Source organism: Gambusia affinis, linkage group LG16 (assembly GCF_019740435.1).
Source record: "Gambusia affinis linkage group LG16, SWU_Gaff_1.0, whole genome shotgun sequence".
NCBI classification, from domain to species: Eukaryota; Metazoa; Chordata; class Actinopteri; order Cyprinodontiformes; family Poeciliidae; genus Gambusia; species Gambusia affinis.
In genome coordinates this window covers 11,974,284-12,001,500 of record NC_057883.1, presented here as the reverse complement: position 1 = coordinate 12,001,500, position 27,217 = coordinate 11,974,284, and the positions used below count along the sequence as shown (strand labels likewise).

Here is a 27,217-nt window from a genome sequence, read left to right as displayed (position 1 = left end):
GGCTTATTACATAAATCTATAATAAGAAAGTGGAGGATGTGGGTAGGCACAATTAAGCAGCACAGGACCAGATAGCTACAGAAAACTACTTCATGGTTTCAAAGCCTCTCTTCCTGCACGCAGCTTCTCTGCGTGACGTCTGAACCCTTGCTGCATTTCTCATCGGCTGCAGATCTCCTGCTTGCTTTTACATCTACAACTTGTTTTCATAGGCACTTCTGCTAAAAGTAATGTTGCCACGCAGCATGAACACGTGTTCCTCGGTTCTTCTCAGAACCACTTCTCCAAATAATAAACTAAAAGGTTGGATGCACAACCTTAGGGATGACTTATAGACAGACACCAGGAGGACAACCATGATGGATGACTTTAGTGCTAAAAATGAACAACAATCTGATACACATGCTCAGGAATAACACAACAGCAAAACCTCAAAGGAATCAAGAAAATGTACAACAGAATAGAGGAAATGAAAAAGATTGTGATTAAACAGAAATAAAAGAAAGTTCATTTTAATGTAAATTAAAACGATACGAGAGACTGATAGTCAGAAATCTACCCAGCGAGATGTCGCATCAGTAATGGTTCTACTCACCGTTTTCTATCATGATATGGATTTAGTTTTTCACCTACGAATCCATCTCAGTACTTTAGAGTGAACTCTGCCTCTGCTGAACCCTTTCCTGTTTAGGACTACAGAGATAAACAATAAGCATAGAAAACAATTTACAGCAAGCAATCAAACCTCAATTTGCTCCACAATCATGGCATAATATGGCATGTCATTCCTATTCGACACCAAATTTGTGAACGCTGGTTCCATCGGGGGGTGTTTTCCAGCACAGACCGAAGAAACCTGCAGGAATTGAGCAGCTCGTTTTCTGTGGAAAGAAATTGAAAGCCCAAAAGACATGATGAAAGACTTATTTTATTTAAAGGTTTTAACATGTAAATTCATAAGGCTGAACCGCTTCCGTCACACCCAGTGAAGACTTTTCATTAGTGCAGAAATTCGCTTCCAACAAACTATAGGTGAACAAAGATGTGAAAAGAGAATACATCAAAGGTGGCTTTAATATAAAGGAGAAGCTCTTCTGAGTGGAGATGGAAATGTTTCAACTTTAGAAAGAATGTTATTGTTGTTGTTTTTTTTTCTACCATTCATCTGTTGCAGACATTTCAGACAACCTTAGCTTCAGCTTTTCAATCACCTGGGGCCTGACCAAAACAGATCAATGAGGGAAGGCCGCTGGAGATTCTGCTGCTGCCGTTGTGGCCGGCATGCTCTAATTGGACGGGCCAGGAGTGTTTTACTGAACAGAGGCCTTGTTTTCCACATGCGCAATCAATGGCTCGTTCTCTGAAGAGCTGCCCAGACACACTAATCAGCTTATATCCTTGAAACTTGTGGATGATTATATAGTTCTAGTGTCAAGCGGTTTTAATTAGACATACTATATTATTTTGGCCCATTAAATGCTATTCCATGAAAACCCACTTTACTCGAGTACTGTTATATGGATTACCACAGTTAAGATCACAAAAGGTGGACAAAATACTTTTTCTTGTGCAAAAATGCATGATATGATTGTGTCAAAAATAACATTTACAGCCTTGTCAGTAATGGATGAAAACTATTCATTAATGTGGACCAAATTCTACAACATGGGAAAAATGGACTCGATTTCTGGACAAACTAGTATTTCCCACAATAACACTTCTATCTCTCAAGTGTTATTGACTGTATGGGATTATGGTGAAATGTCAATATCTTTTACCTAGATGTGCTTTCTATAACGTGTGGTTACTGTATGTTTTTAACTATTTCCTATATATTCTGGGCTTACATTTTTTCCTTAACCATGTTTATTCATTTTCAAACATATGATGGCAGGAAAGGCATGTTACATCTAAAGGAAGTTTTGTTTTGATAGGAATATGCTCTTGCATTGTATGAGCAGAAGGATCTGCAGCCTGCTTGATTCCTTTGAAAGCATGTAGGACAATGTGCATCAAGAATCAGAGTTGGGAACCATTAACCCATAAAGGACAAATAATGACCCAATATCTCAGCTGAGTGTTTGTTTATATGGAGTTTCCTAATGTCCACTTTCCGGTTTTAAGTGGCTCGACTCCCTTCTTTCAGTGGTGACTCTACTGACCACCATACTAGCCACACATTAGGGCATAAAAACATATTACACAGCAGAGATTTCAAAAAAAGAAAATATTTTTTGTCACATTATTACCAACCATCCCTAACCAGGTTAAATATGCAAACTGACACCAAACTGAATCATTTATCTGTAGCTAATAACAGTCTGTGGAATAAATGCTGTTAATGTGGCTGTATCCTAATTAAGATGAACATTTTTAATCATAATAACCAATAATAACTTTGACATCACATACACTATGACCCTGTTGCATAATCTCTGATTCAACATGCTCCCGATTGACATGCACTCACATTAACACAGAAACAGCCTTAATTAAATCATAATTATTTGATAAAATCCCAGCTAATGTGATCAAAATTAGCTCTTTGTTTTAAAAGATGTTTTGCAAACACCCAATCTAATCTTATTCTATGACGACCAGGCTTGTCAGTGCAATCAGATTAAATAGTGCAGAGAGATTAATGAAAAACAAATTTATCTTTAAGTTTATAAAATGCTTTTTGCCTCTAGACCTTAAAGACTAATAAGCAGCTATTTATTCAGCTCCAAGTTCTGCAGCACAGAGAATGCAAAAAGCTCAAAGATCTTTGCATCCAACCCACCCCGAGTTTTCAACAGTTTTCAGCTTTTCTCATTCACCAAGTGGGAACCGTTGATGCCACGGTAGGTGACCCGGCTGGGCCGGACCAGCACGCCGTAGCCGGGCCGACATGTGAAGTAGCGGTGGCTGCCCACAGACCCGTCGTTCTTCCCCTTTGGGCTTCGAAGCTCCAGCCCCAGCCAGAGCCCCGGGGCGAAGTCCGTGGTCCCCAAGAAGCGGATGAACGCCATCTCGTTGGCGCTGGTCAGGAAGACCTGCATGCCCACATGAAGGCGCACCTGGCCGTCAGAGCAAGACGTCAGACTGGATCCTGGCACACTTCCAGGAAGTCCTCCACTGCTGCCACTCAGGGTGCTCCAGCGACGGCGGTGAGGGGTAGAGCGACTTCTTTATGTTTTGTTTGTGAAAATAGAGTGTAAAAAACAGCAAAGAAGGTTTATGAGAAAATATGTGTTGAGAAAAATAAATATCAGGTGATTTATGAGCTCATAGCTTGATCCTCAGGTCATTCTCTTTAGAATGCCGTAGCCATTTCAAAACTCCTGATTCTGACACTGCTGCAGGAGGATTAGGATGAAGCTGAAAGGCTCAGGGAAGAAAGATGGGAAAACTGTTTTAAAAAGATTCCCACCTGGAAACCGGGCTCCTCCTGTTCCCCTCCTTTGGTGTGGCGATGGCTGATGATGTGCTGAAGCTGCGACGAATTGTCCCTGCATGTCAGTCATAAGAGTCAGGGATGTTCCACAGAGATGCATAATAAGAATTGGCCTCACTGAGAGAAATGTGCAAATATCTCCAGTCTAAAGTTTCAATCCACTCAAATTTAAGTGTTGCAATTCCAGAGAAAGAGAGAAGAGAGAACTAGTTGAGCATTTCTAGTTCTATTGTTTTGCTCAACTGCATTTTCTTTGATGGGTGGCTGGAAAGATGTAATATAGCTTTTTAAATGGGCCTTAAAGGCATCCCACAACATAAGAGAAACATCATCATCAATGTTTGTTCCAAAAACAAACAAATTTGTGTTTACAAATATTCAGAGAATTTGGTTGCTGTAAGACATTGAAGGTTAAATCTCCAATATCTCAGGTCGGGCATATTCTCAGAAAGCCTGAGGACTGTGGTACTTGGTATTGTCAGAGAATAATTTCCCATAAACTAAGAAGAAACACATGCTAGTATAAACATTAGATACTTTGGAATAAAAGAAGATCTCCCTACCATAAGAGTTAGATAAATACCAGCCAAATATAAAACAGGCTCATATTTTCAGTAAATTTTACAGGGTTGCATGTTTTGGAAGATTTCACTACCAAGTGTAAGTGTCCATAACAAAGTTGAAATCACCACCAATTAGGCTATTATTAGAAATATGTGGTGTAAGACCTTTCTAATAAATTCAGGATCATCATCATTCAGTTGGGTCACTGCGGTATAGCACACCTCCCATCCCTGTCCACTGTAGGTATACAATTAGGCCTGCATGGATTTCAACAAGAAATAAATTCAAACTTCTGTCCCCAGTTTGTGTTTTGAAAACCCCAGCAGTTTTTCTAATTTAAAAAGAAGACTGTTTAATAGACGCTTAAAACCCCCAAATTAATGACATTCCTTGATGAGTGCATAAAAACCTCTGTCTGCAGCTGTACTTTTCAAATAATTGAGTCTAATCCTTACCGCTGACTGGATGGCTGAGTCGTGAGGTGGTGAGCTCTGAAAGGCAGTCGACGGAACCGTGGATCCTGGGAGGAAAGGAATTAAGTATTAGTCTCCTCTCTGAGGTCTTAAAGTAACCATCGAGCAGTAATTAATTTTTTAGATTTCAAAACAAAGGTGACTTAAATAGTTGCCAGTAGCAACCTTGCAACAGCCATATTATTGTTTTCGTAACCTCACCGAAACCTGACAAATAGAAGGTCTGAGCACAGATATCAAACAATAAGTTTCAGAAATGAGAACAGTAAGAGTACAGAAACAATAGCAAAGAGGGTTTGTGAAAAGATGGAGCGTCTACTTTTCTAATAGGTCACAATAGATGCTGACAGCAGAAGAAACAAGGAGGAAAAGGAACGCTCTGGAGAAGAATGCAAAATCCTTCATTAGACAGCTGGAAAGCATGCACACTCTCTATTCTGAGGTTAATTAGGAAATAAAAGAGGAAAGAGAAACAAGAGCTGACTCCCCAAAAGCAGCTTCTATCTAAAGGAAGTGCTAAAAAAATAATAATAATAAAAGCAACAAGAAAACCCTGAGAGGAAAATATGAACAGAGACAAACCATCCAAAGAAATGAAAGTGCAACAGTCCATCAGCTCTGATAAAGTCTTTCACAAACACACACATTGTTATAAATGAAAACACACATTGTTATAAATGAAAACTGCCTTTTAATGGCTTTTATTCAGTTATGACCATTATACACTTGAGGCGTTGTGCTGCTAATGTGCCATACAGTAATTCAGTGACTCAATGAATAATACTGTCAGGGACTTTTCCCAGGAACAAACTGATTTAATAAACAGCCACCTTGGAAATCCTTACAATTAAGGAAACATCTGTATCGGCACTAAATCAATCAATCAATCAATCAATCAAATTTTATTTGTATAGCACATTTCAGCAGCAAGGCATTTCAAAGTGCTTTACTTTACCAGTTTAAGGTTATTAAAATAACCTTAAAAAAAACCTGAGGTTGTTAAGACAAACCAAAAAAAAAAAAAAAGAACAGTTTTGAAACTGGTCTGATGAGAAGCAAAAACCTTGAACAGCTGCTGCACAGCTGCATGTTCAGCCAAAATACTTAGAACTTATGAATCATGTAATATACGTTCAGTGTGAAATACAGGTGCTGCAAACTAATTATGGGTTTTCTAATTTTGCTGTTACCTTAATTCACCTTAATTCTTGATAAACAAAACTTATTGGAATAATAAAAACCAGGAGCTTCAATTTGTTTACAACAGTAAAAAGGAAACCTTTGGGTCATGCGGAAATTTAATAAGGGCAGAGCTGCAGGGTTTGATATTTCATACTGAATGCAAAACGATTAACATGTACACATCCCAAAATACCGGAACCAACATCAGAACAATACGTAGTTATACAGTTTGTCACACATTTTCCCAAGCAGATTTTCTGATTGCTGTCCATAAAAACATAACATGTGTTACAGGTATTTTGATAAAGGTAGCAATTTAAAATCCACTGGGAAACTAAGTGATCGCAGATTATCCATTCCGGGCATGAAAAGAAACGTTTGTCATCCCAGACAACAATAATTTTGGGGGCTGGTATGGTTTTCTTGTTTTGTTTGACACCTGAGTGACCGATTACAATATTTCCCCGTTGAAGACTAGAACATGTAAAAGAAAATGCGGTGGAGGTTCCTTCAAAGAGGTAGCAGTTTGAATCACAGACTCCAACGTCTCTCTGCTTAAGTTTCAAACTGTGCAGCCAGGTCGGGATTTAAAGAGGAGCAGCAAAAGCAAATGAGGTGGATTAGCAGTGCTTGCCAACAACTGATTGAGAAATCCAGGACATGTTAATGAAATCTCTCTGCTGCCTGGATATTGAGCTAACAAGTCATGAAAGCAATCAGAGGCCTCTAGAGTTTATGAAAGACTAACTGCTGCTGGAGATCCTTCCAGCCCACAGCATGACCGTCCACAACGACACTGAGGATATGAGTGATGCCAGTACTTACTTTCCTTTTGGAATAAATAAAGTGCTTTTAATTGTTGCTTTTAGAGACTAAAACTGGTTTGAGTTTTTAGTTTAGGTGAACTTAATAAATACAAGAAAGAAAAAAAAAGACTTCATTGTTTTCACGTGAATTATGGATCACAATCAATTAAAGATAAATTGAATGACTGCAATCTCTGGGTGGTAGATTAGTGTGCCCACATCCCTGACCTGTATCTGATTTTACCAGCAAAAAAGTTTATGAAAATATTTATCTTTATGAACTAATAAAGTAGGAGTTTTCATCTTGGCTCATTTAATTAAGAGTGACAAAAGAAAACTGATTTCAGTGTCTGTCAATCAGCCGCCAGAGTCTGATTTTAATCTTAAGGCTTTCTACTTTTTCCATCAGGTGTTAACACACACTAAGACCAACAGTGGTTCTAAGAATAGCAAAAGAGATTAATCTTCAAATTGAGAAGCTGCAACTACAGAAATGAACACCTTAAAAGGCTTTTGGAGACACATTACATGTCTTACCTTGATAGCAAACGGGCTAGCTGGTTGAGAAAAGATGGATGAATGGATGACAGAAATACAACAGAAAAATTGATGTTTCTATACTTTTTTCCAGATTTTTATAACAAAACCAATCTGCTTACTTTTGCAGACTGCCTTGTTGCTGTAGTTTAATAACCAAAAAGCCCTGCAACTAATCTGCAGTTTAATCATTTCTGATTTGCCGTTTTAAAACAGATGCATCACAGACATCACATTTTAACATACAGTTTAGCTGACAACCTGTTGTGTGAATACGTCTTCCTTTAAATATTAGTCATCTTCATTTAAAAGCAGACGTTGCGGCATCTGGCTCATTACAAGGTGTCACATTAAATTGAAAAGTCTTGCTGAGCGAAGGCTCCAGGCTTCACGTTTGATAACTCTGACTCAAGTTAATCACCAGAACAGAGGAGAACCGTTTACCGCACAGAGGGCGAAATCAAATATGTCAACGGCCACGCAAATGACACTGTCAAAGGAACTCATTAGTGCCATCAGACGTATATATGAGGGCAATCAAAAGCAGCCTTGGGGATTTATTGTTGAATCTGCTCTGAATGTTAAATAATTCTTTTTTTTCCCCTGGTTAAGTCCATTTTATTTTCTCTGCAAATGACCACAGAAGAAATCTTAATAAGGTTTGTAAGAGAAAGAAGCAGGTTGCAATTAAAAAATGGAGGTTCCCACCTTTGAACACGAGACGGAGGAGCGAAGACTCCATGTTTTGGAGGGCAGCTGAAGTATCTCACGCCTCCCACTGAGCCGTCATTTTTGCCATTTGGTTTGTCCAGTTCAATGCCTAACCAGATACCTGCAGGGAAAAAAATCCAAAGGCATCAAAACTACTCAAGAAAAGATGCATGGAACAGAGTTCTTATATTTCAGACGCTCCCCGACACCTGAAGCTAAGTCACCAATGATACTCATAAACAATGAGTATCATTGGCTTTTACTCAGATTATTGAGGGTACATGGTTTCTGCACATTTTTCATGTCAAAAGGGTTGAAGGTTGAATTGACAGACCACTGATTGGGTTGATGGACGGACGAAGAATATGCACTGATGGCTGAAGGGATCCAAGCATAGGACAAGAGATACAAGATAAAGTCTGCAATATATATATATATATATATATATATATTTTTATTTTTTTTTATTTTTTTTTTTTTGTGGTGGGTCTCCATGGATGTGGCATCCAGTTTAACCTTTTATAGTTAAACTGGAAAAGCCCTCTACTAATGAGATACTACTTTTAGAGACGCAAACCAGCTTATAAACAAACCATATATAGCTCGTTGATAAGTCAGCTATGCAGGTCATTGTGGCTCCTTGCTGATAAATAAGATTTTTTTTATGGGTTGAAAAATGGGAACTAGTTACCCAACTAAAAGAAATTTCAAAGTTAAGTTTTGCACATGCACATTAATATGCACACAGTCAACAAGTAAAAAAGAAAAGAAAAAAAAGAAAACATATTTGTTTTTGGTGCACTGAAGTTAAAATGAAACGGCGCTGATTTTCAGAGTATCAAAGGGGGGAAATAAGACTGAAATCCTGTCGTGGTGTGAGACACATTAGTATTTATTTATACATGACTGATGCCTGAGGAGAACTGCTGTCTAAATATTAATGAGTCGTGTAAACTGCTGTGTTTATGTTGGGTGCGGGTTTGGTCTGAAGCAGCGTTTTGTATTAAAGTGAATTTTTTGGGAATTTTTCCTGCTAAACCAGAAAATTTTCCCTGCAATAGTTTGTTACCATACGCAAGTATGAAACAAAATCCAGAAAACAAAATAGGAGTGTTTATCTTTAGAAACGTGTGCATCAAATCTAAAAAAAATAAATAAATAAAATGGTAACTCCTGTTTGACAGCAATTACTTTCCAAATTAAATCTGTTATGATGTCTCTACATCACTGGCTCCTGTTGTAAAGAACGACGACTCAGAACAGGAAGGTTAGATTGAAGATAATTTAAGTGCAGTTTTTTTATCTTCTGTTGTAATTCTTAAAGAGGAATGGGATGCAAGTAAAAATCTTATCACAAGGTTATGGTTTCTCAAAGCTATAACACAAAAGTCTGATTAGTTTCATGCTAATCAGAGAAAAATGCATATTTACTAACCAGGAGCAAAGCTGGTTTTTCCACAGAACTGAACAACACCAGTTCTCTGTCCCGCCACCAGCACCCTCTCCCCCTGTCGCACCTCAGAGCCGTCATACAACGAGCTGCTTCCTGAGGGAGTTCTACTTCTGAAACCTGCAACACAGGCAGCAAAAGACAGTCCAAGGTTCATGATGCCAGGATCTTACTGAAACCTTTGGGTCAGTGTTTTGTACCTGCAGTCGGAGGAGCTGAGGAGCGGAACGAGGAGTGGAGTGCAGGTGATGGTGTCATCCTGGGACCAGGGGAGATGTTCTCCTTTCGCTGCCTGGCAGGGAGGCGCTGCCTAGGCAACGGACGAGGTCGGCCACCTGACCCATGACGAGAGTCCAACGAAGATGATGAAGACGAAAGGGAGCGGGAAAGAATGCCTGTGAGGGGCAGGAGGATCATACAAAAAGATTAGGGAAAGAATATGCAACCATAACTCAAAGACCAAACATTTGTTAGGATCCCACCAAACCGCACAGCAGAAAACATACACAAACATCGGGGTTCCAACACATTATTCAAGTAAAATTCAAGACTTTCTCCGTAAGAAGAAAAGAGACTAACAGACAGAACAAGGAAAGAAAAAGGAGAAGACGGGAAAGACAAAGAGTTATCCACAGAGAGGGGAAAGGATGTAGAATGCAAAAAGGAAAGAAGAGAACAAAGAAAAACAAGAAATAAAATTAAGGCAGGAAGGACACCAGGATGAAAAAAAATGGCACAATGGAGAAAAGAAAGGAAGTAAGACAAGGTTTGAAGGACAGAAGGAAGAAAATCTAAAAGGCGCCAGGAAGAAGGTCAGAAACAAAGCAAAAAAAAACTTTGGAAGGGAAAAAAAGGATATTAGGAAAAAAGGAATCGATAGAAAGAAATATACAAGCACATGAGGATGAAAGAATGGAATGACAACACTTAAGACAATGCTATAGAAAAAAGTATGGAAATTAAAATTTCCAATGTTATCCTTTACTGGAAAATACTGACACAAAGTTGCACTCTTTACCAAACAGTTCCAGACTGCATAGAGACTCTGCAACATCAGAACAGCAGATGTTTAAAGGAACAGGAAGAACCAAATGTGCCTGTGCCCTGCTTACAATGAATCCACCATCTTTCTATTCATGTCTGACTCAACCTACGCTTAACAATGATCTGTTATTTATTTGTGACATACAGGATAGCAATCCAGACAATTAAGGCTGGATTTTTCAGCTGCACAAACCAAGAGACCTTGTTCCTTTTGTTTGGTGTGAGCAATTACTGGAACCCAACTAAAGGCTGACGTGTTAATGCCCTCCTACAACACGGGGGGATAAAATTAAGCCGAGGGCTCCAATTCCCTCTTTAGAGGCCTTTTGGGCGCAGGACCTCATTAGGCTTTTACCTTCCACAGACCTTCCCAGGTTGCAAGTTCATTAAATGGCCGCTGCTCTGAGGGTAATTGGTTTGGTCTGTGCCAAAAGTGCTTTAAGAGGAGAATTCAGGTCCAAACCAACTGAAAAACAGACAGTAATGGAAAAGAAGTCTCTAGTTTGTGTTTTGAATCTATGTTTCATTACAATTTGCACTATGCTTTCAGTATAAATTTTGTTTGTCATCATCACTGAGCTCCCCAGAAAAACAGGTTTTGATGCTGGATTCATGCATTACAATTTCACAAGATCAAGTGGTTTCTGAGGTTTATAGTTTCCATGATTTTAGTAAAGTTCTACACTAACAATGCAAACATTCCCAAACCACAACCTCTACACCAACTCAGGAGTCAGCACACAACACAGTACCTGTGTTATTGACTGAGGTGATATGGTCACGTCTTTACCGGGTTAAAACATTATTCAAATTTAGGCTCAAATTCACAGCAGCAGTAGATTCCACAGAGCAATTATTTATTGAACCAAACATGAAACCGATAAGGGAAAAAAGGATGTTAGTATTAAGTACACCCATGATACGTCCACTGCATTTAAGAGAAAACACAGCGGACAGGTCCTGCTGCTTAAATACACCTGAGTACTTATAGGTGCATTAATAAAACGCCAATAAGATAATAAATCAGCTATGTTGCTAGAGAGGAAATTATAGACATTTGTGAAAAGTAAAAGTGTGGTTAGTATCTCCAAGGTCAGAGTTCACAGAAACAGTAAGAGTCCCATCTGAGAACCCAAAGATCACAAAAGAAAATATTTGTATTGGCATATCCATATAAAAAATCCCCCGGTCACAATTACAGGTGGGTAGAAACCAATAAAATTTACCTGAGTAGCCTTTTGGTACATATTTACTACTGGGAGTCGTTTACTATTGCAATGTAGTTTTTACTTTAACTTGAGTAATGGTATTTTGAAGGAATGCTACTCTTCAGTACACTGTATCTAGTCTAGAGGTCATTCATTCATTCATGGTGGTGAGCTACATTGTAGTCACGGCTGCCCTGGGGTGAGGTTGCCATGCACCAGGAACACCCGGCTCTCCGTCGTTCACCCAAGTACAAACAACAGAGGTAGAAAGTTCTAACTTGAACTGTGAACTGTAAAAAGTGTAGTACTTCAGAGGGAAAGTAAAAAAAACAACAAAAAAAAAAAACATCCTAAAACAATGGAGAAATTATGTAAATAACAAAACAAAGCAAACGTTTTCAAAGTAATTTAAATATGCCGAGACAAGCAATTAAATCCAAGCCAAATCTGAAATGGCAGCAAACAAAGCATTTAAAAAAAGAATCTCACATGGCAAACTACTAACAGTATTCCCACTTGAGGCAGAAAATAGCTTATAAACCATAAAACTTTACAACTTCAGTGTTGTTATCCTACTTGGAGTAGTAAATTAACTACAATTTAAATCACAAAACATTTTTAATTGGACATCATTGAGCAAATATCTGAAGCAATTGTAGAGAAAAGAACATCCCTAATGAGGATTCAGGCGACACATTCTCAAGTTTTATCAATAAGAAAATACTAAAATCAAACAGGTGCTGTATTTGTTTTTATGTATTTTAGTCCATTGAAGACAGATGGAAAACACTTGACTGCATTCAAACTTAGAATAGCAAACATTTGTTGTCAGTTGGCCTTTAGCTTGCAGAGCCCTGCAGGTGTCATCCATCCCCATCCACACCCTGATGTTCACTTCAGGTGGCAGAGGGAGGATTTACAAATCTAAGCAGAGTTCCTTTGTGATGCCACGTATGAACCCTCTGCACTCTAAGGCTGGCCCTAATCAGGACCAGGCTGGCATTCCCCTGCGTCGGTCTGACTTGGTTAGAGAGAACAGACAGTTGCACAATGGGTGAACCAAACAGATCAATAAACAGGGGCAAGCCCTCTCCAGCGGTGATCCAATGGGACAGTAAAATGCAGGCGTCTCTGAAAGTTGGGCTGACAAAAGGCCTGAGAAGTGAGCAGTCATAAATTAGCCTAGTTCAGGTTGAACAACGGCGCAGACACGTTTGCCCTCAGATGCATTGTACGCTGTTCGTAAACACTCACTCACACACCTTGTGATTAATGGCTGCCAGGCCACTCAGCCTGTCTATGCCCTAGTTATTAAACTCGGCTTAATTGGACTATCAATCACCAAACAGCACAGGCCTCTCTGAGGTCCGGTATTCCAGTCACATCCCGATCAATTGGCCTTCAGAACCCTGACAATTACAACAACACAATACAGCTGTAAACCTGAGAAGTGGCAGGAATAACGAAAACATAAGACAAGGTTTCTGAGGGAAATTAACAAAGGAAGTCATTTGTCAGAAGTTGGTGAAAACGAGCGTTTAAGGACTGAGAGCGCAGGGTCTAATGTATGCATTGTCCTTTGGCAGTGGTTCAGAACCCACTTTCAATAAAGATTAATATAAAAATCTATGATGCAATAAATCTTGCATGCAGTAACATAGTTCATTCAGGATAGGCAAAATAAAGTCAGATCTTGTTCAATGGAGAAAAAAAATGAAGCATAAAAATTACATCTATATGTGACTAAACCATTTTTAGTTGTTGGCTTTCCTCCTGCTTTAGCTACCCTGCAGGAGGCCTAAACACCTCAAAATGCTAGAATGAAAACCGACGGGACAAACAATGCAATTTATCTATATATCAGCAATTCGTAGAAATGGGAGGCAATTTGAGAGAGTAAGTGTTTAGGCATCCCTGAATGGCTGCCAGTGGAGATTCAACAATTTCTCAAACAAGCATACAAAAAAAAGAATCAAAGCATGTATATTTTTGATGAGCGAACAACAATATACATAATGTGAAGCTCAAAAAGGTCTTTCACATAATATCCCTGTTTAAACAAGTTGATGTAATTGGTTCATTGATAATTTAATTGATGTATTAGTATGAATCATGCGTCGTTAAATCCCTTCTGGTTTACAACCATCTAAGTTTACACAGCTATATCATGCTACAAGCGACATCTTTTAACATTATTTGTTAAATGAAAATAAACTTATAGCATGAATTTTCTTGATAAACATGACAACGCCAGAAAGCCATTTAGAGGCACATTCTTGTTACCCTAAAGCTCTAGTTGTTTTTCCTCCAACAATGTATCTATGGCTGTCTCCAAGGAATCGTACAAGAAATTCTCTGGCATGAAAAATCATCTGCCCCCTATTGACAAGATTTTTTCATCCACATTCAGGAATTCTTCATTCCTTTGGGCCCGTTGGCTTCTCAAGCTCTCCATCTCTGTGGTCGAGGTTATGACATGCCTTTTTATTACTGTACATAGTGGCAGACCTCCTCAGGGAAGCATATTTTCCTAAAAGCTTTCATGCTTCACCTTGTTGCAATGTTCAGTGAGCCTGACAGAGCCAGAGCACAGCTTAATCCTATGAGCAGAGCCAGGGAAATCATTGTTCCACCAGACAATGCTGCCACAACAAAACCCTGTTCATAAACGTTTCTGATTCAAGCGAGTCTGAGTAACAAATGAACTTCATGAGCGGCTCTTTTTTTTTTTTTTACCTGTGTTAATCTTGGACGTAACGCGGGACACGTCAATGCGACGAGGAGGGCGCAGAGGAGGCTTTGTAGAGCTCGATTTATGTTTTTCCAAGGGTTTACTTATCTTGGACACGGGTGCAAAAATTCCTATGAAACAAAAAAGCACGGAACAAAACAAGGAGTCATGACTCAGATTAAAGTGTGGATGAGTCAATGAGTTTGTTCATTAAGCATGACGTGGCCCACCATGTTTGACTTGACAGGTGAAATACTGAACCCCTGCTACGCAGCCATCATTCTTCCCCTCTGGTTTATCTAGTTCCACTCCGGCCCACAGGCCTCCAGAGAACTCTGTGCTGCCGCAGAACCGTAACGTCCCAACCTGCTAACACAAAATAAATATGAAACAAATACGAAACATTACACTATTGCATTACAGAGGGTCAAAACTTCCAAGTTATCAATTAAAATTGAATATGAATATGAGAGCACCTTGATGAGATTATGAAAGATGTACTGTGGAGAATAAACCTGCAGCTAAGTTGCACATAAACAAAGAGGAACACTGCCACCTAAGGGGTGAAATACAGTCAATCTCCTATGCATAGCCAGATATGTGGGTGAAAAGCCAGGGACATATTTTTGAGTCAAAGTAGGAGAATCAAAAATCTAATTAAAAATCAAAACATTTTCTCCCCATCTAGCAATGTAATGTCCTAAACAACAATGAAATGTCCTGAACAACTGGCTTTGTTGGGGGCCCTATGCTTCATCTCCAGCTGGCAATGTGGCAGGGGGTTGAGGGTCATATAGACTATGTTGTGGTGTTTGGTATCTTCAGCTTAATGAATTTTGTTATAAAACCTCAAATCAAAACATTAACATAGAATATTATTTTAATCAGCCAGTTACCAGAAACTGCTGATTGGAACCAGCTGGTTTCAGCTGACAATAGGTGAAAGCAGTTTGCCTAAGCGATCACAGCAAACAACAACACTCTTTAGTGCAAAAATTGTAACAAAGTTCAGTGGAAGACTCAACTACATTTCAATATCAGTGATTTGGTTATAATGAATTCAGAGGAAGCAGAATGTTTTAATCAGTTGTTTCAAATGAAAACATGTTGGCTGTTCATGGAACAAACTAGATTTAAAAATATTGGCAACCTTTTAGAATTCAATGCAGCGTGACTCTGAGCAGCCAGATCTGACGGTGTTGTCAGGACATGCTTAAACTTTTAATTACAAGACAACACCAGCGGTTAAGGAAATTGGCTGTTGGCTTTCTGTCAGTCAGTGTTCACAAACAACCAGCACAGAATATGTAGTTATTAGGGACGCAAAATATACTGGACCCAACATCAGTATCGGCTAATATTAGTAATTTTTTAACATATCTGTATTGTTCCAATAAATTAAACCAGTCCGATAACAACCGCTACTTATTTCCATCTTGCTGAAGTTTGTTACTGGAGCTGAGGAGGTTATGTAGGATTTGTTCGTCATGTGACAGTGATACAGTTGCAGGATTGTAGAGAATTTAACTGAAAGAAAGAAATGGAGGGAAAGTTGGCTGTGTGAAAAATATATAATACAAAAACATTTCATATCATTTTGGGTAAAAAAAAAAAAAAAAAAACATAAAAAAAAAAAACCACTGTTAATTCCACCACTGAGGAATTTTTATATGGATTTCCTTTCTGCAACCTAGAACTCTGTGTGGCTCTGCAAATGCAATTTGTTTAGTTACTGTCCAATCAGCTTCTGGTATGAAGATTGCCAATATTTATATTTTTTAATTTCAGAATCACACAGAAGCGAACAAATTAATATGGATCTGTGATCAAACGTTGACAAACTGCACAAACCGGTGCAGTTGAAACCTGGTTTTCTCATGCAGCTTATTCAACAAGATTGAATAATTTGATTTTGTGAAAATAATTTTAAAAAATGCTATGATGATTTGAATAGTAAATTTGAAAACATTCCAGTTAAACACCACAGCTGACAAATCTAACAACCTCCAATATTCTTAATCCAACAGCCTCACCTAATATAATCTTTGCAAGTTCTTACAAAAAGTTACTTTTCCTTTGAATCACTGAAATCTGACCAACTTGGATCCTTAGTCCATGCTCTCTCATGCTTCAATACAACCGAAAAATTTTAAGGTCTCATTTAAATTTAATAAACTCCTGAGCACAGTGTAGAAGAAGCAGTCCCTTATGCTATAAATTCAGTTTCTGAGAGCTGGCGGTGTTTCGGTTTTTCAAAGTTGTACAGAAAAAAAAATACATTTAAAAACCCACTCTCTAACATCACTGCATCAAATTTTCTCTTCTGTGTTATGAAGGTAATAGAAACCTTGCAAGATTATAGAAACAGAGTGCTTTAACCAAGTACAAAGTTCATGCCTTTCAGCATTAATGGATTTGTGCACCAGTGTGCTCTGAATGTGGAAATTGAAATTGGACTTTCTAGATGCTCGAAACAATATTTCACACACACTTGTAAAATAAAAGTCTAATCACCAATCATGTAAGAAATGCAAAAAGCCTTGAGAATCAGCAAAGTTTCATAAATTGTATCGGACACCTTTTTTACAAGTCGATGGGTTTACAGATGTGGTCAGAATTTTATTAATTAAGGGCTTTAAAGATTTAGTTGAACCACTTTTTATCTTTTTGAAAAAAAACAAGAAATGGTATCACAAGTTTGAATATACAATTTTTACTTTAATGCACAGAGCACAGAGATACTTCCAACTTGTGCAAATCTAGAATTGGATTTTGAGTTTTCATGTAGATCCTTAGACTCCCTGTTCTGAGATTTAGTAAATCCAAAATTGCTGTCCACCATTTAAATCTTGTGTGGGCAGACAAACTTCCTGCTGCATTCTGTCACTATGACTGGTGGGAAGATAATAGATGCTGGACACTGCAACTTATTAGTTAAAATTATTTACTTTAGGTAAATTATTTCTTTTTTACACACACTCACACATACAAAAAAAAAAATCCCTTTCATAACTGCAGTAAACAACTGTAGATGCAAAATTTATCAAAAAACATCGATATAAAGATGATTCTGATAGAATTATGAAAATACACCGAAGCAAGAGTCAGGCATTTGATTCAACCAAACAGAATTAATCACATGTCATGGCACAATCAGAAATTATAACCCATCCGAAATGAGTGAGGTGGTATTTGTGATCTGAACCTCAAATTAATACCTACGCTCAAACACAATATGGCAACTATTTAGACACAGCTGTGCCACAGGCCTATTTGGAAAACACATTTTCTTCCCAGAGAGGTGAGCCTTCTTTGCTTTCTTACAGCGCTTTATGTCAAACGGATTACACATGGTTCAAGGATCACGCCGATCATAACTGATCAACCAGACTGAAGATTTTCTTTAGGTATAAAAACGTTTTATGACAAAGACACATTTTCTGATACATGCTGTACCTCAAATAAATACAAAAAAATGGAGTTTACTGTTGTGACACTGCAACAATCTGACAGCCAAGAGCATAAATTGCCTGCTAGTGAGGATATTCCTGAAACGTAACCTGTAATTATACTGTGACTTGTCAAGAGACTTTGCGTTAATGCTCATTGGAGAGCTGGTTTGTGCTGATAACAAGTGTGCCACTTTGAGGCAATAAACATGTGTAATGAGCTCAAGTGAGAAGTATGAACAACAGTCACAGTCTAGTCAACACCGTTGGTGGTGCAGATCAAAGAAAGGTGTAAAAGAAGATGACTCACAGGCAAAGAAGATGCATAATCAGTACAGGCCTTTCACTCACAGATGCAGTCTCTAACGGATGTGTGCAGCCTGTGAAATGCATTTAAGAAGATCTATAAAAAATACTAAATAGTCACATCAATTTGAGATTCGATTCCATCCTCACTGGCATCACATCTAGGATACTCCTAGGATAAATAAGATACTCCTGTATTAGGCTAAAAATACCAGATTGTGTCTCCCTGCTGCTAGGAAACGGCTTATTTTAAAAGTTTTCTTGTTTTTTGCAAATCACTGATTCCTAATTAGAAACTTAATCTAGTACAATATGAGACTATGACAAACAAATATAACAGGGATGCATTTGACCTCTAAACAAGACTTCTCCATCAGAGAAAAAAAAAAAAAAGATTGTGTCTTTTCCTTTGTCAGCAACATGAAAACAAACCTTCTGTCCAGCAATCACCACACGATCCCCGAGTCGGATTCCCATGGATGCAAGCTGCATCCTGGCCTTATCAGAGACAGCAGGGATGACCTGGCCTTGAAGTGTGAGGGGTGAGGGGGAGCTGGGTCTTGGTAAAGCCTGCCTCAGCAGAGTCCGGAGCTCTTTGGCCATGGCGGCAGCATCTGCCATCTCCAGCGGCATATCCAGTGGATCAGGTACAACATCTGCTGGACACTGCCCTTTGTCATTCTAGAGAAAGAGGGATGACTTATTTAAGAAGTGGATTTCATTTTACTTAAAGAAAAAACTGTAAAATGCAATTGGTAAAATCAAACAACCAGCTATTCCACAACTCTCAAAATATTAAGCAGGTATAGAAGATTTATGCATTCTTTCATTTTTTGTTTGGGTCCATTTTGATCCAATAAAAAAAGCAGCACAGAGAACAGATTGTTTACCATTTTTATTTTCTCCAAAATGAAAATGGCCACTACTTGCAATATCAAAATAAAAACAATTGTGTCAATGCAACTGGATTGTAGCAAACAAGTTCATTTCTCCAGGTAGCTCAGCTCAATTGTGTGAATCACTAAAATGCTCAATTCATTTATTTATCTAATATTGAAATTTAGAATACTTTTTAAACTGCAATTTATTAACTGTGGTTCTGATCCTAATATGAGCCAGTTGAATAATATGAAATATTATGACTGCAGATTAAACCCAAAACAAACTACCTTGAGCAGGTGTATATTGTTTCAAAATAAATAAATGTCCTGCAGGGGACTATGAGAAATAAATTATGGAGCATTAACTTAATTTTTAAACTACCAAAAGGCTTTCAAAACAGGTAAAAAAAAAAAAAAAAAAGAAAGAAAAAAAGAAAACTCCATGACAGGCAAACCTCAGCATACGGTCAGTATAGTCTCAATGCACACTGCATTTTCAGATAATAACTAAAACAAACCGCAAAGTTAAGAAAGGCCGAAGTATGGAATGGCCCCCAAAGAGCAAATTATGATGTCATGGCTTTGGACACTTCTGATAGGTTAACTGACACATTTGAGCTAATTAGAGGCACACCTGTGAATGTATTTTAAAGCCACACTTTGAACACACAGCTTTCTTTCCAACATAAAGGGGAAGTATAAAGAAATCTGCCAAAATATCAGGAAGAGAATTTTCTGGTTCATCCTTGAGAACAAACAATGTCTGTTCAAACAATTAAACGCAAGCATAGACATGATGGGAATGTCTAACCATCAAACCTTTGAGGAAGGAGATGGGGTTTTTTGTTCCAGAAATGAACAAAAAGGCCTCAGAACAAAAGAATGAAGATGCTGGGTGAAGCTAGCAAGACAGTGTCATCATTCACAGTGACACGTGTCTTGTACCAACATGGGTCAAAAGCCACCTAGTGCTCAAATATAAGACTTTTTACTTAACTGCAGCGCTACAGGAGACCAAGCTTAAAGATAAATCTTCAAGCTCAAGGAGAAAAATACAGGATTTCTATCTAGTTTACTATGAAGACTTCTTCTGTACTTTAATGAGAACACCTACCAACTTCTATTGCACCTTAGACTCACTATCACTTCTACATCACATAGAAACATCAGAACATGTGTGCCCCATTTGAAAGAGATCACGGATTTCACTCACATTCTTTAATTCTATTTAAGCTCCCAGAACAAAATCTCCTTCAGTAGATTTCAAAGAAGCTGATCAGCAGAAAGTAACATGAAGGTTTACCCAGGTGACTCTACGACAGTGAAGATACGCATCTTTGAGTCAGCGAGCTATATTTCAGAAGGAATGCTGCACGGGGAGGTTGTTGTAGAGGTCTGACAGAGGAGAAACCTCAGCAGGAACATTTTATTTGGTTATTTTATGTGGTTTATACAGCACTAAAAAAATAGGTTGCACTTGTTAATGTTCAAACACTAAGCTAATGTCCACCCCTCACAATCTGCCTTGTGTGTGGGTAGGTGAGACATTGAAGCAAAAGAAATTAAATGCTGTAATACCTTTACTCATACAATAGTTTATTTATTGGAAAAAGGTCTAACCAAGTCATAGTCACATATCCAGTTGTGTTAATCACAGTTCATAATCAAATTTAACCCCAAGCAATGCCTCACAGCAAGACATTCTTTAAACTCTTTCCCACACTGACATCGACAAGCTGGAAATGGCTTTCTCTCCCACACAGCAGCCCCACTGTGTCTACAACAGTTAAATTATAATGTTCAGGGCTTGTCAACAGACATGCTGGAGAGTTATTTACAGCCAGAAGGAGGTCATTTACTGAAAAGGGATTCACAATTCTATCCACTATAATTTATAGGCAAACTGAATTTCAAAGAAGCAATTCTTTACGTGACAAACATCAGAATTTATTTAGAACATATATGATAGTCAGGAAAGTGATCCTGGTAGGAAACCATTTCAAAATTTGGGACGAGAGTGTCTGAGAAAACACGTCAGACATTACAGATGCAATTTGATATTGTCCAAAAAACAAAATGTTAGAGGTCACTACAATACGCTCCACCAGGGGATTGCCAACTCAAAACTCATTTCAGCAGCTTGTATCCATTTCTTGCAGTCACTACCCAGATAGCTCATGATCATAAAAAAGTGTAGCAACGTAGATCAAAGTTTATGCTCATCCCTACTTAATAAATTTTAAGTTGTCATGTCAAAATAACCAAATTGGATCCAAGTAAACAAAGTGGTTCTGGTAAATGATGAAAAATCCGAGGCAGCAAAGTCAGGAGACAACTGGTTCAGTCATGAACAACAACCTTACTGACATATCAAATGAAGTCCCAGGCAAAAAATGTTTCAACTTGGAGAGAGTAAGCAGCAAACCTTCTCATTAATTTAACTTTAAATATCTAAATTCAAAAGTCAGACCAAATCTGGTGTAAATATTCAAGTCCAAGTATGCCCCTAAGTTTGCATTCACAGCCCAAACTAAACTGGAAAATGAACAGAGAGAGCACTTATGGATGCACCGCAGAGCAAGAAAATGATTGTATAATTGTGCATAGTGCTTTGGTGACCTCCAGTGGAAGCTGGCACTAAAACAACATAAAAACCAATAAAGACACAACTGACAGCAGAGATCTCCTCATGGAAAACTAGAAATTAATCTAAAATCTATGGCCTGAAAGAGTCTGGTGCACTTTAATGTCGTCAAATGACAGCAAGATGGTTGATTTGTTTGAATTTACACTTTCTATTTAACTTTTTTTGTAGAAGGGGTACCGCTAAAAACTTTATGACATTTAATTTAAAAACACCGTTTAGTGTCAGTTTAATCACGTTCAGCATAAGTGCATGCAGCTGAGCGTTTTCATGAGCTAAATGAGGCAACAAATAGATTTAGGACAGATGTTTATATTCAGTCAAAAACAATCTGTTGATTTCTTACCATGTCTACACAGGTTTATCATGTATTATGTCAAAATGCTAAGGTCAGACAGGGGTCTTGGAGGGATCTTTAAAAATCATTTCAACACCTTGTACTGCTTGAAGGTTGGTTACTTTACCTTTCTTATAGATGGTAGCACAATTCAAACTTTGTGGTTCTTTTAGTTCTTAATATATTATAAAGTCTTATAGAAGTTGCAAGTTAATACATGTTAGTAAATATAACACTGGCACTCTAGCTCAGATTAGCTAGCACAATTTGCTACAGTGCATCGGGAAAGTATTCGCAGATGTCTTTCCTGATGTCTAAATCTGTCATGAAGAATTAAAAAGAATCAATTCTCTTTCTAAATTAAGGGAAAATGGATCAGTGCCAAGATGCAACTCCAAACAGTTGAAATGGGGTGCTGAAATAATTCATGAACTCAGAAGTCGAGTCTGTTGGTGTGTGATTATACAGAAAAGAAAAGAAAAAAGTAAAAAATAAAAATGTACCCTGAAAGCTGGATTAGCCCCCAACTCCAGGAGACGTTTGACAGCAGATGTGCACAAGTTGGATGCAGCAATGTGTAGAGCTGTGCCAAACTCAAAGTCACTGCAGGTGGCATCAACCTCTGCAGAGAAAAGGTAGAGGAATTAGTTTAATTTCAGGGGTAGAATACACAGTGCTGTGCTTCTCCCATTATACTGTAATATGAAAATTGCCAGTGTTCATATACCTTAAACATTTTTATATTTTGAACTCGTACAACCACAAACAGAGGATTGTATTTAAATTTGCTGTGATAGACCAACAGTAGGTAGTGCATAATTGTGAATGCATTTGTATAGAGTACACTATAAATCAAGCCAGGCAATATCTTGTATCCTCTCAGTTGCACTACCTATCTTTTTATTGTCATCTTTTTATTTCTTCCAGGATTGTCTTGTATTTTGCCCCATACATTCTACCAGAAGCTGATCAGAAGCCTCCCAATAGCATGATGTTACCTCATGCTATTGTCATTTTAGCAAGTGAATATTGTTTTCAAAGGAATGTGATATACTGGTCTTCCACTATACCTGGCATTCTGTGTGATAGAAACTTCAAGTCAAATCTAAAAAGGGAACTTTTGTACAAGTTTTTTTTATCCCCTGCTCAGGTGACTGATTATTCAATCAATCAGCAAAAAACACAATTTCTCTGTATCAACAACAAGCAATAAAAACAACACCATACACCATCTGCTGCCTCCATTCACATGTGGATGCAGCTAATAACCTTACAACCCAGAATGTTTACCACAGCAAGAAGATTAAATTGCTGAGGTTTTAATCCCTGTGGCAATTGGTGCTGGAAATAGAAATGCCTTCCCTGCACTGAACGTTGCCACAATCGTCTCCTCTCTTCTCTGGCAGCAGTTCCCTGGTCTCACCTCCAGGCTGAGAGGCCTGCAGCACCACACCGACCAGCTGGGGAACGTCAAAGTAGGCAGCGTAATGAAGCGCCCTCATGTTAGTCCAGCGTGAACGAAGGTTGGGATCAGCACCCAAGGCGAGGAGCTGACGGGCAAAACTAGCTGCCGTTTCTGCATCACCTGAGGAGAAAAAGTATTGTTGACTTTCTATTGTTTTGTTTTAAGAATTTGTTGAAATACAAGAACATTTCTTAAACTTTTGCTCAGCAGTAAAACAACAGAAAGAAAAGTCAAAGTAGATGTGCATTAAGATTTAGAAGCAGTGGAAAAGAACTAACCAATTCCAGGAGCTCCAGCCTTACAACAGTAGTGCAGAAGGCTCATATCAGTCAATCCATCTCGGTCATTCACACCACAACCTCTCTTCAGGATCTGTGCAGAGACATGATGTGCAATGAGCCTCAAAGAGGCTAATGTCACTGTAGGAATGTCAAGTAACAGTGAAACTCAGGTACGGTGAAGTGAAGAATGAAATGATCCTTTGATAATGGAACTCCTTTTTAAATTTAGACACCATCAGGGACATCAAAAAGGCAGTCATTTCTCCAGAGTCAGAAGAAGGTGTGCAAGAAGAAATAATCGCTTACTTAAACCCGTAAGAGGAAAGCTTCTCTATACAATTTACTGCAATGCAGGTATTTTCAATAACTTCTGATAAAAAGGTTTCTGGGTGAGTGGAGAGGAAATACATCTCTACACAATGTTTTCAGCTTATGTGAGGACTGGGTTACAGAGATGAGAAGTCCAGGAGGAAACATCCCTCAAAAATATTTCAAAACTTCAAATATTTGTTTGGAAAGGCTTATTAGCCAATAACACTTTTCTGGTTTAAGAGAACCAGTTTAAGAGAGCCAGTTTAGAAAACCCGTAAAGACCTCGCTGTGGCTCAATCTAAGTTTTACATTGGTCTATTAAGTTTTCATTTAGATTTTGCATTGCAATATTAAAGCAACAACTGAGAATCAGTCACCTCAATGCCAATGACGTCAATGTTTTTCTGAACCTGCGGTACCCATTGCCTGAGGACAGCAAACAGCTCAGGTATGGTGGTGTTGGGATCCTGAAGAATTTCTCTGCACTGCGGCTCAGACGGGTCAAAGAAGGAAAACTCTGGAGGAAGAGAAAGACAAGAATAATGGCAAAACTAATCTGTTGCTATTCAAAACTCCATAGAAAGACATTTAGTCCTGACATACATTAGGTTTTAGTATTAGATTATTAAACTGCATCAGAGTACTATGATTCTTTACAACTACTCTCCTTAAATCAGATGCAGTAGTTGACATACACTGGGACAAGTGAGAATTTAACAGCCCCAGTGTGGCTGAGGGATCAAACTGACAACCTTTCCTTTAATCTAACCAATTTAAAACCTGACATTTGATTTACATTTGTAGGGAATGTTCATTTTCAGCACTACAGTCGCAAAAGCTATACATTACCTGTTCAGTGACCAACAGGACTAAACAATCATATAGGTATAAATGTTCATGAGGGTTTCCTTGTGTCATCACTTAAGGATTCCTCCTGTCCTCTTCCAGAGGGCTTATCGAATAACTGGCTGAATAATAACTGTTCATTTCCTTCCAAAAGTATTAACATCCTAAAATTTTTTCATGTTTTCCCAGAAGTAGAGCATCTATTAGGATTTTCGAGCATAGACCATGCTCTAAAATCCTAATAGAGCATGTATTATGCAAGTATCAACGATGTCATTTCTACCATATTGAAATAAATAGAAGTTTTACAGGACAACCATTTCCATTAATTTCGGAAAGAAATTTGAAAAATTAGTGGAATCAATTTCATAGAACTGTTGACAAAAGACTTCCTTACAATCTAAACAATTTGGGAAACATTTCCAAATAACACTGAAGAATAAGGGTGAATGCTTCAGCAAAGTTAGCTAAGGGTTTTCACTTTTTTTTTCTAACATTTATTCTCCAATTAAAATGTACAAGATAAATATCACACTATTTGTAGATAAAGTTTCATTGTGGCTTTTCTGTTGTCTTTCCTGCATCACAAATCCTCTCATTTCAATCTTTGTTTTGTTCTTAAAATTTAACCCAGCCTGATATGTTTTCACTATTAAACCAATCCTAAGATGTGACTTAACTAAGCAACTCTCCATTTCACCTGTCAAGTCATTACTTTATCATTCTTTTTTTTAGAATGACCCAAATCCAGTTATCATGAGCAGAGCCTCACCACAGTCACTGGGCATTGGTGCAGAAGCCACCTGGTGGATAACCGCCCGCTGGTGGGGAGCATTTCTTGTGAAGCAGCCCAGTACAGCATCTCCTTCAGCAGGCTCTGAAACATCCTCCTTCGTCATCTCCCCAGCAGGGCCCGCGGCTGGAACAATATTAGAAAGTCTATTCTGAGAACACAAGTAGGTCTTTTCTCTCAATAAAAAAAGCTTTAGCACACTGAAGCTTTCACTTGGTCCACTTCAAGATTTTTTTTAAAACAAAGCCTTCTTTTTAAAACTACAGGCCTAATGTTGAGACAAGGGGGCTGCAGGAGAAGCAACATGGAGACTGGAAACAGAAACTATGCTACAAGTTCAAAACAAGCTCAGATTCACACACAGCCCAAGACTTACTGTTTTCTTTTCCATTATCCCCTTTCTTGATTATCTCCATGAGAGCCTCTCAGTGGAGACAAGCTAAAAATCAGAAGACACAGACTGGGTCCAACAGCTGAGCATAACTTCAAACCAAAATTCTTCCAAAAATAACTTCAAGTAAACTGGCTTCAGTCACTACGATCTCCGATAACAAACTCACTCTTTCCATTTACACCTTGTTGATCCTCTGACTACCAGGTCCAGTTGCTATTTACAGTCTGTGCACTTTAAAGCCACAGTGGTCTCACCTCTGATCTCCCAAGATGGAGTTTCACTCTCACACGTGCACCACTGACCTCACTGCCAACTCGTCTGATTTGCCAGACATCACAGATCCACAGTGTAAAGAATGTGACTGGAGGGTGAAAGTGCAAATAAACACTGTCCAACAGGACAGTGGAGGTGGTTAGGGCTGTCTGTCACAATAAAGGCCTTTCTAAATCCCAGTTATAGCAAGTACGCAGACTGCTGAGGCATCCAAAGGAAATAACTATTTAATAATTATGTCTGTTACACAATTGTTTTTCCACCTCATTCAGGAAAAAATAAAACACAGACACACAAAAAAGAAAAAAGAAAATTTTCAAAATGCAGAATATTGTCAATAATATTAAACAATGTTTTTTTTATTTGATTTGAATATATCAAAGGTAGCAGCAAAAGTTATGCAATTACTCATTGTCAAAAGTCTGGAGAAAGCTTGCACTGATCACAAGACAGTTCAACATCTGGATGCATTTTTTTTCTTTCATGCATTTCCATTTCCTTTATATTGCATTATGTATATTACATTTATATTTACTTGTCTCTAAAACACAGACTAAAGCATCCAGCTCAGCTCAACACCAACCAGAAGAATTTTTTTTTTTAATTCAAGGTTTACACATGTTTTCAGAAAGCTAAATGTTAGTCTGAGACCTTTTATAAAAACTAAAAATCACAATAAGTTCAATTTAACACGTACATGAATTACAAAAAAAAATGTCAATACCTCACCTAGCATCTTATATTTAACTAACTTGATTCCAAAAGAAAAAAACGGTGCTGCTCTCCACATTTTAGGTACATCTCTGCTCCAACATTCCTGAATCAATTATCTACTCAGTCAGTTCTGCAGAGGCCTGGTAATTAGCTATTTATTTCATCCAGGTGTGTTGAAACAGGGACAGATCTAAGGTTGCAGGACAATGGATCCATGTAACTTTAGTTCTATACATCCAGTATATAAGCACACACGCACACAAGGCAAGTTTATATAGGTGCACCCCATTATTTCAATACCAGCTGCTCCACCCAAATACAGGTCCAATTAACTAGGATAATTTAGAACACCTGTGGACATACTGCTAATCATTTTAAAT

The 27,217-nt window shown here is 38.2% G+C and overlaps 1 protein-coding gene across 5 annotated transcripts in view; it reads right to left on the bottom strand.

Moving 5' to 3' along the window:
* Positions 1–912: 912 nt before the first annotated feature.
* Positions 913–27,217, bottom strand: part of LOC122846661 (CAP-Gly domain-containing linker protein 4-like) — a 28,654-nt gene continuing 2,349 nt past the window's right edge. For 2 of the 5 annotated variants that reach the window (XM_044143741.1, XM_044143742.1), the window contains exons 2-15: positions 25,436–25,582; positions 24,195–24,334; positions 23,503–23,596; positions 23,183–23,344; positions 22,263–22,381; positions 18,330–18,578; positions 14,373–14,511; positions 14,148–14,273; positions 9,360–9,554; positions 9,145–9,279; positions 7,707–7,830; positions 4,456–4,520; positions 3,413–3,491; positions 913–3,168 (exon numbers count right to left, since the gene is read on the bottom strand). In XM_044143741.1, the coding sequence (XP_043999676.1) occupies positions 2,802–3,168; positions 3,413–3,491; positions 4,456–4,520; positions 7,707–7,830; positions 9,145–9,279; positions 9,360–9,554; positions 14,148–14,273; positions 14,373–14,511; positions 18,330–18,578; positions 22,263–22,381; positions 23,183–23,344; positions 23,503–23,596; positions 24,195–24,334; positions 25,436–25,582 (2,141 nt within the window). In that variant the 3' untranslated portion in view covers positions 913–2,801. Of the gene's footprint in view, positions 3,169–3,412; positions 3,492–4,455; positions 4,521–7,706; positions 7,831–9,144; positions 9,280–9,359; positions 9,555–14,147; positions 14,274–14,372; positions 14,512–18,329; positions 18,579–22,262; positions 22,382–23,182; positions 23,345–23,502; positions 23,597–24,194; positions 24,335–25,435; positions 25,583–25,832; positions 25,896–26,016; positions 26,035–26,104; positions 26,228–27,217 lie in introns of those variants that run through there. The other 3 variants (XM_044143739.1, XM_044143738.1, XM_044143740.1) reach the window with 3 other exon arrangements.